The following is a 12,449-nucleotide window of genomic DNA, read 5'->3' as shown; positions in this document are numbered from 1 at the left end:
GTAACCTTTTGGTTATTTGATTAAGTCGTGGTGTCTGGTGAACTAAATGTTCTTAAAATCCAGAAGTGTAAAGTGATCACTAAGAGTTCTAAAAAGACAGTGTGATAAGTCCTGATTGGAGTGGGCTATTGCAAAGAGTTTTGTAAAGCCAAAGTTTTTTAGTGGAATCCTTCCTAAAGAGGAAGAAGGGGTGACGTAAGAGTATTCAATCTCCGAACATCCATAAAAAACCTTGTGTTTTTTATTTTTTCGCAAGCACTTACTTTTCTAGCTATATTTTGTTGATAAACTTGCCAACAGTTTTAAGCTATCATTGGAAAAGTGAACATTTTTCTGCACTTAACAGTGGTTCACATTTCTAACAGTTTGAGAAGAATTTTTAACCGCCTCAAAACAGTTGAAAAACAGATTTTAAAAGACAAAAATTTGAAAGAGTTCTTTCACACCCCCTCTAAACTCTTTCCCGGTCCCAACAAGATATATAAATATAGATTAGATTTATTTTTTATATATATATTATTGAATTAATTAAACTACATTAATATATATGTAATAGAAATAAATAGATTATATATTCTTGAGTTAATATTAATAATTAATTAAAATTTATTAATTAATGAAAGATTTAAAAGACAATTCACTATTTTTAAATATTGACTTTTATTTATTGTTAATGAAGGAAGATTTTGCTTAATTTAGCGGCAATCACACACTTGTAAATTGCTTAATTCATACCACTTGTTCATATTTTCAGTGCTTCAAATATACAGTTTTCAAGAATCATACTGTAAACACATAAAATACATGTTGGTCAGTTTAAATCAAAAATAAAAAGTTAAAACAGAAAGCACACTCACAGTAAATTGCTAAAAACGTTTCGGTGGAATTCTGAAATATAATCTTTCCTCGCTACTAATTTCTGCTCGAAATTACAGCTGCTCCTTACTCAGATTTTATGTGTTACGATGTAGATTTTTGGGTAACACCAACTCAGATGTTAATGTGATATTTTTAAGTAAAAATCTGACCGTTAACCTCCCAATTAATGATAGTTATCTGTCATGATTTCAAGTTTAATGCTTCAGTTAGGAGTTTGGATAAGAATCAATAGTGAATGTTGAGTGGTCTTCTGGAATCTCGCACTGAATTCCTCGACTTCTGAATTCCTAGATGCTGAACTTTGGCTGTTGAATTCCATCTGCTGAATCTTGGCCGCTGAACTTGACCATGCTAAAATGATTTGCTGATTTCATTAGTTATGCTGGAATTGTTAGCTACTGGAATACGACTTCTCGCAAAAGTTCTAACAATTCTTGCAATTTTATAAAGTTTACTTTAATTATTAATTCAGTTGTGTCTCCAATTTATTTATCTATTTTCCACAAATTCTATGCATTTTTTATTTTTTGTGATGACCTCTTATTCAAGATGTGGTGGTGGTGGTGGTAGTGGTAGTGGTGCTCGAAAAAGTATTGCTAATTTTAGCATGATTTTCGAGTTTGAAGAAAATTTGAACTTCGAAAATTATGTTGGTGACAATTTTGATGACTAAGATGAAGAACATTTGGCCGATGATGACAGGGGCATTGGAGTGTAATTGGTTAGATTGGGGCAGTCGCCATGATCGAGAGTAGGGCATTTAATCATGAACTTGTAGGATATAAGCAATATTTCTTTTATAGGATAGTGACATAAATGCAGATCAATATCGGGACTGGTATAGCATATGATTGACTTGTAGCGGTGCAAAGCCATTGAATGTCCTGAACCGGTTAGAGAATGTCTTTCATTAAGTGAGCAATAAATAGCTCTTTAATGACTCGATTGAAAGTCTTCGAACAGCCGGTTGGGAAGTTTGGACTTCTTCTGCTTCAAATTGTTGAATGGTAGACGGTCTGAAATTCAAGCGGTTGAAGACTACGGATTATAAGTTTAGACGGTTGAATTGATTTATGTTATACACAGAAGATTGCAGTTGTTTCCTGAAACAGTTAATTGATGTTTTGATTTTGTCAATCACCAAAACTCCTAGTTATAGTAATTCCTTAATACAAATTTGCCCCTAAATCACCAAAACTCTTAGTTATAGTAATTCCTTAATAAAAATTTGTCCCTAAATTTTATATAATTTTCCCACCAATGCCCATGTAATTATTACAAACAATATATAATTTTTGGGTAATGTCGTAAAATCACAATACAAAAACTTTGTTCATTATCTACACTCATATAGATATATAGATATATAGATAAAGATTATTCTTCATTTTTTTTTTTTTTTGCACAACGGTACACATGAGATATGAATTCAACACAAATATACCATGAATCTCAAGTGTAATAAATCATATAGTTAAATAAATTTTGAAGCAACAAAATTATATTGTTCATAACAATTATTGCAGTAACACTGAAGACAAATTTCAATAGTTTTATGCAAGACAGCAGTAAAAGTTTTCAAGTGAAAGACACTTTGATTTCCTGCAAATGTTTGACGAAAGAACTAAGGAATAGGTGAGTTGAGGCCCTCTTGAGAAGCCAACGGATGCAGGTTCTGGTACCTCTTCGAAGGGTATGATGGCTTTCTCTTAAACGAGGGCCGGTTCTTGAAACGATGCAATGCTCTTTTCGTGTAAATCGACTGGAAGTAGGGCGATAATCGCTCCTTCAACTTGAGAATAACGAAGAAGAGAAGCCTGTAACATACTATAAGTCCATATACTGCTAACAAATCCCACCATTTCGAGTGATCTATTGGTATTTTGAATAGATTCCGAACAACATCCTCTCCTTTTAGTTTTGGATTTCCAGGTACTAGAGGGTCGAATACAAGACCAAGCATGTCGTTTTTGTAAGCTCCCTGTCTCCATCGTACATTGAAACAACAGCATGTTAATAAAAATTACACTTTTTTGGTGCATTTCTTGCATGCTAACCGAATTTTGGGGTTTTTCTTACCTTGAACTAGTAGACAGTATTTTAAAATTTTATTATAAAACGAACCTGCAGTGACCATGCGCCATAGCCGATGTATGAAATGGGATACCGCCAAACGGGTTTTGGAAGATCTGATAGCAAACGGAAGAATCCAGCAGTCATCATCATAATCCCCTGCAAATACATACTGATGGTAAGGACATATATGTAGAGGATTAAATAGGGTTGTTGTATATATTCGTTTACACTTACAAGAACTCCGGCACCAGCTATGAGCCCCATTAAGAAGTTGGGAACTAATGAAGCTACGATCATCATGACACTCTCTACCATAGCAATGCATCCAAAAATGTTGAGGCAGAAGAAGACATAATGAGAAAACTCGGGCCGGAATTTCACCATATAGAATGTTATTGTCCCAGTAACGATGGATACTGCGAACAAAAATGGAAAGGAGGAGAGGAAGTTCGACAGTATGAACACAGCAACGCCGTAATACCCATTAAGCCTTTCCCGATAAAAGACCTGTTTACCAAGAAAATTAAGAAAAGTAGTTAATGTCTCTTTAATTTTCTCTCTAGGTTCAGTGAAAGTCGTGTCTCTTTCTTTTTCGTGTTTGACCTTCATTTCTTCGATAAAGGATGGAAAGCCTCCAATGGACATGAAAGTCATGAATCCAGTGATAAATCCGCCACAAGCTCCCCGAGCCAAGATCGCTGTATAACTAGTGCCGACGTCATAGAATAGAGTTCCAACACATAAAGCAACCATGGTGTATATTACTATTCGTGACCAGTAATAGCCAATGTCTCTATGCATATTCAAGAATGATCTGTGCGTTAAAGTATGAAGCTGTTTCCACCAACTTGCTTGGCTTCCTTTTATTGTTTCAATAACAAGTCCTTGCTGCAATTCAAGATCTTTTTATTAATCTAACCATATCTAAATTGCACAAAAACAAAATTTACTCTAAGAATGAGTTTGTTTAAATGGATTTATAGATTTCAAATAGTATTTTTGAGGAAAAAAAATCAAAAATTTAAAATCTACATCTTTCATATTTATATAACATTTCATATTAGTTATTATTGATTTCAAGTTCATCCGATAATAGATGCATTTTAAATCTGCAAATAAATAAAGTATAAATTTAAGATTTCATTTATTGTTTCATTGTTAACAATTAAAAATATAATTGAAAACAATAGATTTCAAATTCATCCATCCAAATCCAAATCCAAATGCAACCTCGGTATTTCTAGCATACTAATAGGAAACAAATTGTTCACTACCAAGATTGCAAAGCATGTAAAACCATCAAAGCAAGAGCCACGAGGAACTAAATTTAATGTTACGGAAGATCACTTGATTATGAGTTACTTACTATGGCAGATAGTTCCCGTATTCTTGATCTTGCCTTTCTTGGATAATCTGAGTGCTTGTATTTTTCAACAAGCGCTGATTTAATAGCTGCCGTTCCCAAATTCATAAAAGGGTCTGATGATTTGTGTGTTTCCTGTCATTACCGAGCTAGAACGTGATTTTCTTTAGCTTAGATTCATCAAAAAATCAAATTGACGTAAGAATGAAAATAGGTGCATGCAGTAAAGAGAATCTTTAGCATATATTCATCATAAAATCCAATTGACGAAAGAATGAAACTAATTGCAGTAAAGAGAGTGAGTATACTTGTTTCAGAATTCATACCTGGAGTAGTCTTTGTGACCCTTTCAGAGTGGCTGTCACGACGTCGAAATCTGAGTTAATACAGCGCAAGAAATGATCCGAAGGATTCCTCCTGCTTGGGCACTGAAACCCTGCTTCAGCAAAGAACTGAAAAAGCAAAATAAAGATTCTAAGAAAACAAGCAAAGGTTCACGGAAAAACGGGAAGCTTCGCCACAAAATACCTTCACTGCCACCTTGGCCTCTCCGAAGTAAACAGTTTCACCCCCGGATAGTAAAAAAAGATCATCAAACAGAGCAAAAACTTCACTACTAGGCTGATGGACTGAGGAGATAACGGTTCTTCCATCTCGAGCAAGATTCTTGATAGATTGAATGACAAAAAATGCTGATGCACTGTCAAGGCCACTGGTTGGTTCATCAAGAAACAGCAAACGGGGTCGTATGAGAATTTCGAGGGCGATACTGAGTCTTTTCTTTTCTCCACCACTTATGCCTCTTAACTGCCAGTTTCCTATCTGCCGATCAGCGCAATCTTGAAGTCCCATTTCCGCTATAGTTGCCTCTACAATTTGTTTTACTTCTTCTTTAGAAGACATGTTCGGAAGCCTCAAGTTGGCGGAGAAAGATATAGTTTCTCTTACAGTAAGTGTCCCTAACAAGACATCTTCTTGAGTAACATATGCCTGAATCAGTTGAAACACAATAATTGTATTAGAAAAACACATTTGCAATTCAAGAATTATGTGCAGTAAGGATACTTACAACACCACCATAATCGAGCCTCTGTTTCTTGCCATTAAGAAGAATGTTTCCTGTCATGAAAATGTTTCTTGATAACCTACCTGTGGCAAAGTATGAATTAGTGAATCATGAAACAAGGGATAGAAAAAAGAAACAATCATATATACATACCATTTCAACTGCTCCTGTCACGCTCAAATGATAAAATTAAGACTACTAGTTTATGACAAAATATTATGTTAAATGGATTGCTGAAATTATTAACATATATTCACTCAACCAAAGAAAGTAGTCGAATGATTTTTATTAAGTTTTTTTTTGGGTGTTGAAATTATAATGCATTTAACAATAAACTAAGTAAATTCGCATGAAACCTATTATTTTTTTAGAGCCCAAAACCCAATTGCCGTGGCCAAAATTCAAATCTTCTCCTTACAGACTACAGTCAAGAGGGGCTGTAAAGTGTAATAGCACCAAACTAGAAGTTAATGATAGTGATCATCGATCTCTTTTAACAGTCAAATAATACTAGGATTATTACCTTTTGTTCTAGCATCTATAATTACCCACTTGCAAGGTACGACATTTGAAAAGCGTCTGCAACGCACCCTTTCCAGTCTCTTCTCTAATTTTAGGGAGCTAATATCATTTATCACAAAAAACCTTAACATTTTGGTGCAAATAAATTATAATGTACTATATCTTGTTCTGTTGATTTTTTATTTACAATCCTGAAATGACCATGTTTTTGTTTTCCGCTTAACTTGTTAGTAATAGAAAGAAATTCGCACCCTCTTCTTGGGGGATTATTAATTACTCCTTTTTTTTTTGTACATAATTCGATTATATCACACACACTAACAAGCTAGCCTTCTGTCTCTAATAATTTCTTACTTCGACATTGATTTAGTTTCTAATCCTCACAGTAATTTAAACACAAGTATACGTACCGCCAACTAAATTTTCCATGTAACTAAATATGAAAAAGTCAGTCAACCAATTAATTTTTCTCAAAATAAGAAATAAAGTACCCCCTTCAAGTAGTAATTCAAAAGAAATTACTTAAACCTGAGCAATGATGTAAAAAAGGAGTGGATCTCTTTTAATTAAAGGAAGATCCGCCATCTAAATATACACATAGCCCATGCAGACAATGGAATTATATTAGTGATAATTCAAGAAGCAGCAGCCTGCATGCAAAATGATGCTGAACCTTATTTGTATATTAATATACTTTCATTCAATACTCCAACTACTCTGCTCCTAACTCTTTAAATGCTGTATTTATTTTTCCAGTAATAATTCAAAGGGGCCGAGATTTTAGTGATTTTCTTATTTTCATCAGAATGGGTTGAATCTAAGATCGAAAAATTACGGGTTCGGGTAAGACTAGAACCTTACTTCACTTTGCCACAAATAGATCTAACTACGTATATTTAAGTTGGTTTGGCCAAGCTGTAACCTACTATTAATTAATTTTAAAGAAGAGCTAGAACTAAATATATACCAGCTAATGCATCAAGAAGAGTGGATTTTCCAGAGCCAGAAGGGCCCATAATGGCCATGATCCGACCCGGTTCAGCAAACCCGGTCAGCCCATGAAGTAACTTCTTCGTCGGACCCTGGCCAAAATTCGGCAACACCACCGTCAAATCCTCCCAAACCAAGTACGCCTCACCCTCGTTCCACGGCATACCCATCTCCAAATCCGCCGCCGCCTCTATTTCCATCACCAAAGACGCAAAAAACCACCTAGATTCACACTTGACGACACGTACATGCAGTAGCCTTACCCTTGATGGGCACTGAAACTTGTTGCTTTTGTGTTCCTACAGTGCCGAACCCACCATAATTTAGAGTACAAGTGACTAATGTGGGGGTCTTACGGGGTGAGAAATTCTTGGGTAATTTTTTTTTGAACCCAAAGGGAAGGAATGGAGCTGGTGATTGAGGGCAATGCAAAATTTAATGCATGGGGTCAGAACTAAATAGTTTGCAGCTGCCAAAGTTATGGGCAAATGGCAATGGTTCTTTTTTAACTGGTGACTAGCAAAGATTAAATATTATTTCATTTTGAATGGTATATATTAACATTTCTCCATAGAAGTAAAACCCTCGTCTACAAAAAGTCTATTTTCTAGATTAAGAAATTTTCAATTTATTTTTTAAAAACTGAACTGAATTAATCTGTTGCACGCTTTCAAATTCTTTATATTCAGTTATTGAATTATATAAATGCAATTCCTGATCGAAAAGAATCGCAAGTTCTCTAAAAAAGTTTGTGTCACATTACTTATAATTAGATAGCGACCTGACATTATTCAAGTCAATTTGATTAGAAAATATCCAATCACCGGCCTCAAAATTTATGTGACTGGAAATAAGGTGGTACGTACTGAAAAATCAGAGGTGTTCAAAATTACTATATTTGTCCTTAAAAATGACAATTTTTTTTTGTTATATTCCCCATTGAGTCGATTTAATAGTCAAAATTTGGTATTTTTTCGATTTTAGTTATTTTCAACTCCCATGCATGCATGTATTGAAATATTGTTCTTCTCATCTCATTATTCGATAAGTAAATATTCTTCTTTATCATTGGGTAGACTTCCTTGTAAAAAATAATGACATTAACCCTTAAATTCTTAATATGATACATTATATTATCATACATGGTAGGTATATTCTTAACTATTAACTGAATTCTATGCAAAACTATATATGATGTGATAGTTGTCGTATAAATTTCTAATAGTCGAATGAGTCCAAATAAAATGAGTGGCTTCGGGATATCCGACAAAAACACTACAATAGTTGCTCGATAAATATCCTAAATTACTGGATCATTTTACTAAAAAAATAGTCTACATGGATCGGTTTATTTCATCATATCCATGTAGACATTGCCCCAATATAGGATGGATGGTCAAAATTTATCCAATACATATATAGGACCCACTTTTTTTTTTGAAATTATATGTGTGGCAAGATCTTATCCGTTGAAATGAAGTTAGGATAGTAACCACATAGGTAGAATTTCATTAACATACATTGATGACTGTAATAGAGTTATCTATTTATAAATTTTCGTAAAGTTTGGCTAGCGTTGACCTATACGAGTTTACATGAATTTATAGATATTTAAAAAAGATCTTGATAAATACTTGAGAAGAAATCGTATCCAATATAATGAGTTAAACAATAAACTCGATCTAGTTAAATAATAACTGAATCATAGCCCATAAATACAATAATTTCTATAATTACTTGCCAAAGCCCAAATATATAAAAACATATTAAAAGTAATATTTTGTCATTTATTTCGCATGCCTCACCTTTCCCGGCAAGCAATGGGAAACATGACAAGTTTGGGGTTAAAATGTGATTTCTAAAATTATAGAGGTTAAATAGTAATAGGGACTATTGTTAGGGGTCTGCGAATAAAGTAAGTGAGGCGACAACTGAACCCCACGTGTTATATATAAAAATTGGATAAAAATTTCCATATTCTCTTATCTGCAAAAAATGTACAGCGAAAATTTACGAAATTGGCAACATACAAGAGACTAAGGCGTGGGATTATGGCGGATACGTACTGCCCGGACTGCAAGAGAGCGACGGAGGTGGTGTTCGATCACTCGGCGGGGGATACGGTGTGTTCCGAGTGTGGGCTGGTGTTGGAGGCGCATTCCATCGACGAGACTTCTGAATGGAGGACTTTTGCTAATGAGAGCGGGGAGAAGGACCCGGTTCGGGTGGGCGGGCCGAATAACCCGTTACTGGCGGACGGTGGGTTGTCCACCGTGATCTCCAAGCCCAACGGATCGACGGGGGAATACTTGTCTTCTTCGGTGAGTCGGTGGCAGAACCGGGGATCGAACCCGGATAGGTCGCTCATGCAGGCGTTCAAGACCATTGCTATAATGGCTGACAGGTTTGTGATTTCTTCGTTTTTTCTTTGGTTCTTTTTTGTTTTTTGGTGGTTGAAGTTTTGAGAAAATTTGACGGGTGGTGTACAGAATTGTGTAGTTTGTCCGGTGTTAGTTGAAACTCGAATCGTTAATGTGTTGAACTCGGGAGTGCATATGAAATTTACGCGATTGGTGGTTGGAGTGTGCCGGCTTGACGTGCATTGGCGCTCATTTATTGTTTTCCTTTTTAATTATGCATCTTTATTCCAAATTTTGTTGAGTCTGTCGTCTATCTTCTTTACCGTTTCAGCAGCAGGAACTATGGGGAAAAAATCGTTTTTTAGAAAGCTTACAGGTCAAATTTTGTTTTTTAAAAAATTTATTTATCGATGATTGACCTTGCCAGGCCCACCGAGTTGGCTCACCGTTTTGGACATTTTTTCAAAATTTTAACTTAAAAATTGTTTTGTTAGAGTGATTGCTGAAAGTAGCATTCGGGAGTAGCACTGCTTAAAATAGAGAGAGGTAGTGTAACATATACATTGATACATGTCTTATCGTATTACCTAATGATTTATTATTTTCTGTTTGTTCTACATTTTTATCAATATCTCTTTGCTTCTTTGATTTAATGTTATAAAAAAACTCAAATGCGTATTTCTCAAATATCTATTAATATGGTGAGGTTTGAAATGCTTGAATTACCTCGCACTATTTGGTAAATACGGTGCCTTGCACATCGGTTTTGAGGTCCTGAATGGCTTCCGCAAGGTTCCATCTGCATGATTTATCCGACATGCTAACATGTGTTTGCCGGCTGTGTGTGTGTATGTGTACGGCTTAGATAATAAGGTGTTGGGGACAGTGTTGTGGTTCCTTTTGGTCTATAGATAGTTCGAAGTAGAATTTTCTAGTTTATTTCACATTGTGATATGTTCGAGGTAAGGCTTGATTAACCTTATGCTAGTTTGTCAATACAGTGCCCTGCGCATTAACTAAGTTATTATGATTTTCTATCGAACATGATTAAAAGTTTATATTTTCTTCTTCAATTTCTATAATTTTGTATTCCTCCGAATCATGTAGTTAGAATTAAACTGATTTTATTTACATTTCATCTTCCAGGCTGGGTCTTGTTGCTACCATAAAGGTATGGTCTTTTACCATGTCTGCCATTCATAAATTGTCATTAGATCTTGGTTTATTGTGCTTGCCTCCTTTAAGCGATAAACTTACCTATTCAGGTAAATTGACATTAAAATATGGTTAACCATTCCTTCTAGACTTTGTTATATTATTTGTTTGAGGTAAGTTGAGAACAGGGAAAGAATCAGTCTCTTGTTTGATATATGTATCTCGTCCCAAGAATTATGCAATGTTGATGAAAATTCCAAGATAATAGGTCCTTTGGTTTGCTTTAAAATGTACCGTTTATAAGCTTGTTCCACACATGCCATATTTTATGGTTCAAAACATGGATTGTGTGGTCTTTTAGAAAGTTTGATTTTTTTTTTACACACCTACTTCTTGTAGAAGTTTCTACTTTATGTTTTTAATGAGGGCATATCAATTTTGTCGGCATAGCCTACTTTTTGTTTGTGAATTTTCTTGGAGATGTTCAAACTTACATGTTTTTGCCTTACATGAAGGTTGTAGCTTCTACAAATTATGCCACTTGGTAAAATGAAGCCAAAGATTGCAATTAGTTCATTTGGTTTTGTAATTTTAGTATTTGGGGATTTTTAGAATATCTTAATTACTTTGGAGATGCCGTTTAACCTCTGTTTATGTGATGTTGATTTCAAGGATCGAGCAAATGAGATATATAAAAAGGTAGAGGATCAAAAGCCTCTTCGAGGGCGAAATCAAGATGCTATTTTAGCTGCTTGCCTTTACATCGCTTGTCGACAAGAGGACAAGCCACGGACCGTCAAAGGTTTGGTTTTGCCCCTGCGGAAGGATTTCTTGTTTTTGGTATGTGATTTCGTTGTTAATATTGCTGAACATAAGGTTTCAATTAGAAATTTGCTCTGTTGCCAATGGGGCCACCAAGAAGGAGATTGGGCGAGCAAAAGAGTTCATTGTGAAACAGCTAGAGGTAGAAATGGGGCAGTCTATGGAGATGGGAACAATTCACGCTGGTGACTTTTTGGTGAGTTATTTCTAACACTTCACTTCCTCGCTCACGCACATACTATAGTTTATTGTACGAACGTGATTGCAGAGACGATTTTGTTCCCATCTGGGCATGACTAATCAAGCTGTGAAAGCGGCTCAAGAAGCAGTACAAAAATCGGAAGAGCTGGATGTAAGGTAGAATCACGTTACTTTTCTCAGACGCCTATCCTAGGTCAGGTGCTCTTCTTATTTCATACAAAACAATATTATCCATATTCTGCTTGCAGGAGAAGCCCTATATCCATAGCAGCTGCAGTGATATACATAATAACCCAGCTTTCAGATGACAAGAAACTTCTCAAAGGTATGTAACAACACCAACCCGATGTTGGCTTTCGTAATTTAAAAAGAATTTTCTGAAATCCCAAACACTTTTAAGTACAGATATTTCACTTGCCACTGGAGTTGCTGAAGGCACGATTCGGAATTCATATAAGGATCTCTATTCGTATGCGGCAAGGATCGTGCCCAGTTGGTTAGCCAAGGAAGAAGACCTTGGACAACTCTGCAACCCATGATTGGTTTTGGTAGGATTTAACAGTTAGTTGGTTTTCAGTCTGTGATAAATTCTAGTTTTGGCCGGCCACCCATTGCGTTGCGTTCGTAGTGTTTGACTTAACTGGCAGATTGTCCTTGGAGAAACCATGAAATTTGTTGGTAGAGCTTAGCTAGCTTCTAGCCTTTTTAGTATATTATATTATGAAAAATAAATTTCACGTGTCTGTAAACATGCACTGCGAATACACAAAAGTCAATGCATTAATCGGTAGTCAGCGGAACAATGTCTTCGGAGCAAATCCAAAATTTGCCTTTATTACGGGAACTATACTATACTCCGAACCATAAAACAAAGAAAATGTCTTCGGAGCAAATTTGCCTTTATTTACCTTTATTTACAGAAAAACGTAAGGAAAATTTGCCAAGTATGTCTTTGGAGCAAATTTTTACGGGAACTATACTCTACTCCGAACTATAAAACAAAGAAAATGGATTT

At 35.3% G+C, this 12,449-nt stretch overlaps 2 protein-coding genes across 3 annotated transcripts; one reads left to right on the top strand and one right to left on the bottom strand.

The window, feature by feature from the left end:
* Positions 1-2,353: 2,353 nt before the first annotated feature.
* Positions 2,354-7,337, bottom strand: LOC142521852 (ABC transporter G family member 15-like). Of its 2 annotated transcripts, none has more exons than XM_075625027.1 (9): positions 6,874-7,337; positions 5,388-5,467; positions 4,847-5,308; positions 4,645-4,770; positions 4,322-4,453; positions 3,559-3,843; positions 3,190-3,462; positions 3,004-3,111; positions 2,354-2,860 (listed from the first exon to the last, which is right to left on the bottom strand). In XM_075625027.1, the coding sequence occupies exons 1-9, from the start codon at positions 7,094-7,096 to the stop codon at positions 2,504-2,506; spliced, it is 2,046 nt and encodes a 681-aa protein (XP_075481142.1). In that variant the 5' UTR covers positions 7,097-7,337; the 3' UTR covers positions 2,354-2,503. The 2 variants fall into 2 exon arrangements, with proteins under 2 accessions (XP_075481142.1, XP_075481148.1); XM_075625033.1 differs by lacking the exon at positions 6,874-7,337 and adding an exon at positions 6,435-6,602.
* A 1,528-nt stretch (positions 7,338-8,865) lies between these two features.
* Positions 8,866-12,237, top strand: LOC142521843 (transcription initiation factor IIB-like). The gene is made up of 7 exons (XM_075625020.1): positions 8,866-9,300; positions 10,403-10,427; positions 11,084-11,213; positions 11,299-11,429; positions 11,502-11,590; positions 11,683-11,759; positions 11,840-12,237. Exons 1-7 carry the CDS (start codon positions 8,948-8,950, stop codon positions 11,971-11,973), a joined length of 939 nt encoding a protein of 312 aa, XP_075481135.1. The 5' UTR covers positions 8,866-8,947; the 3' UTR covers positions 11,974-12,237.
* Positions 12,238-12,449: the final 212 nt, after the last annotated feature.

Source organism: Primulina tabacum, chromosome 2 (genome assembly GCF_025594145.1).
Source record: "Primulina tabacum isolate GXHZ01 chromosome 2, ASM2559414v2, whole genome shotgun sequence".
NCBI lineage: Eukaryota > Viridiplantae > Streptophyta > Magnoliopsida > Lamiales > Gesneriaceae > Primulina > Primulina tabacum.
Note: the sequence above shows the minus strand (reverse complement) of the source record. Positions and strands in the feature narration are given on the sequence as shown.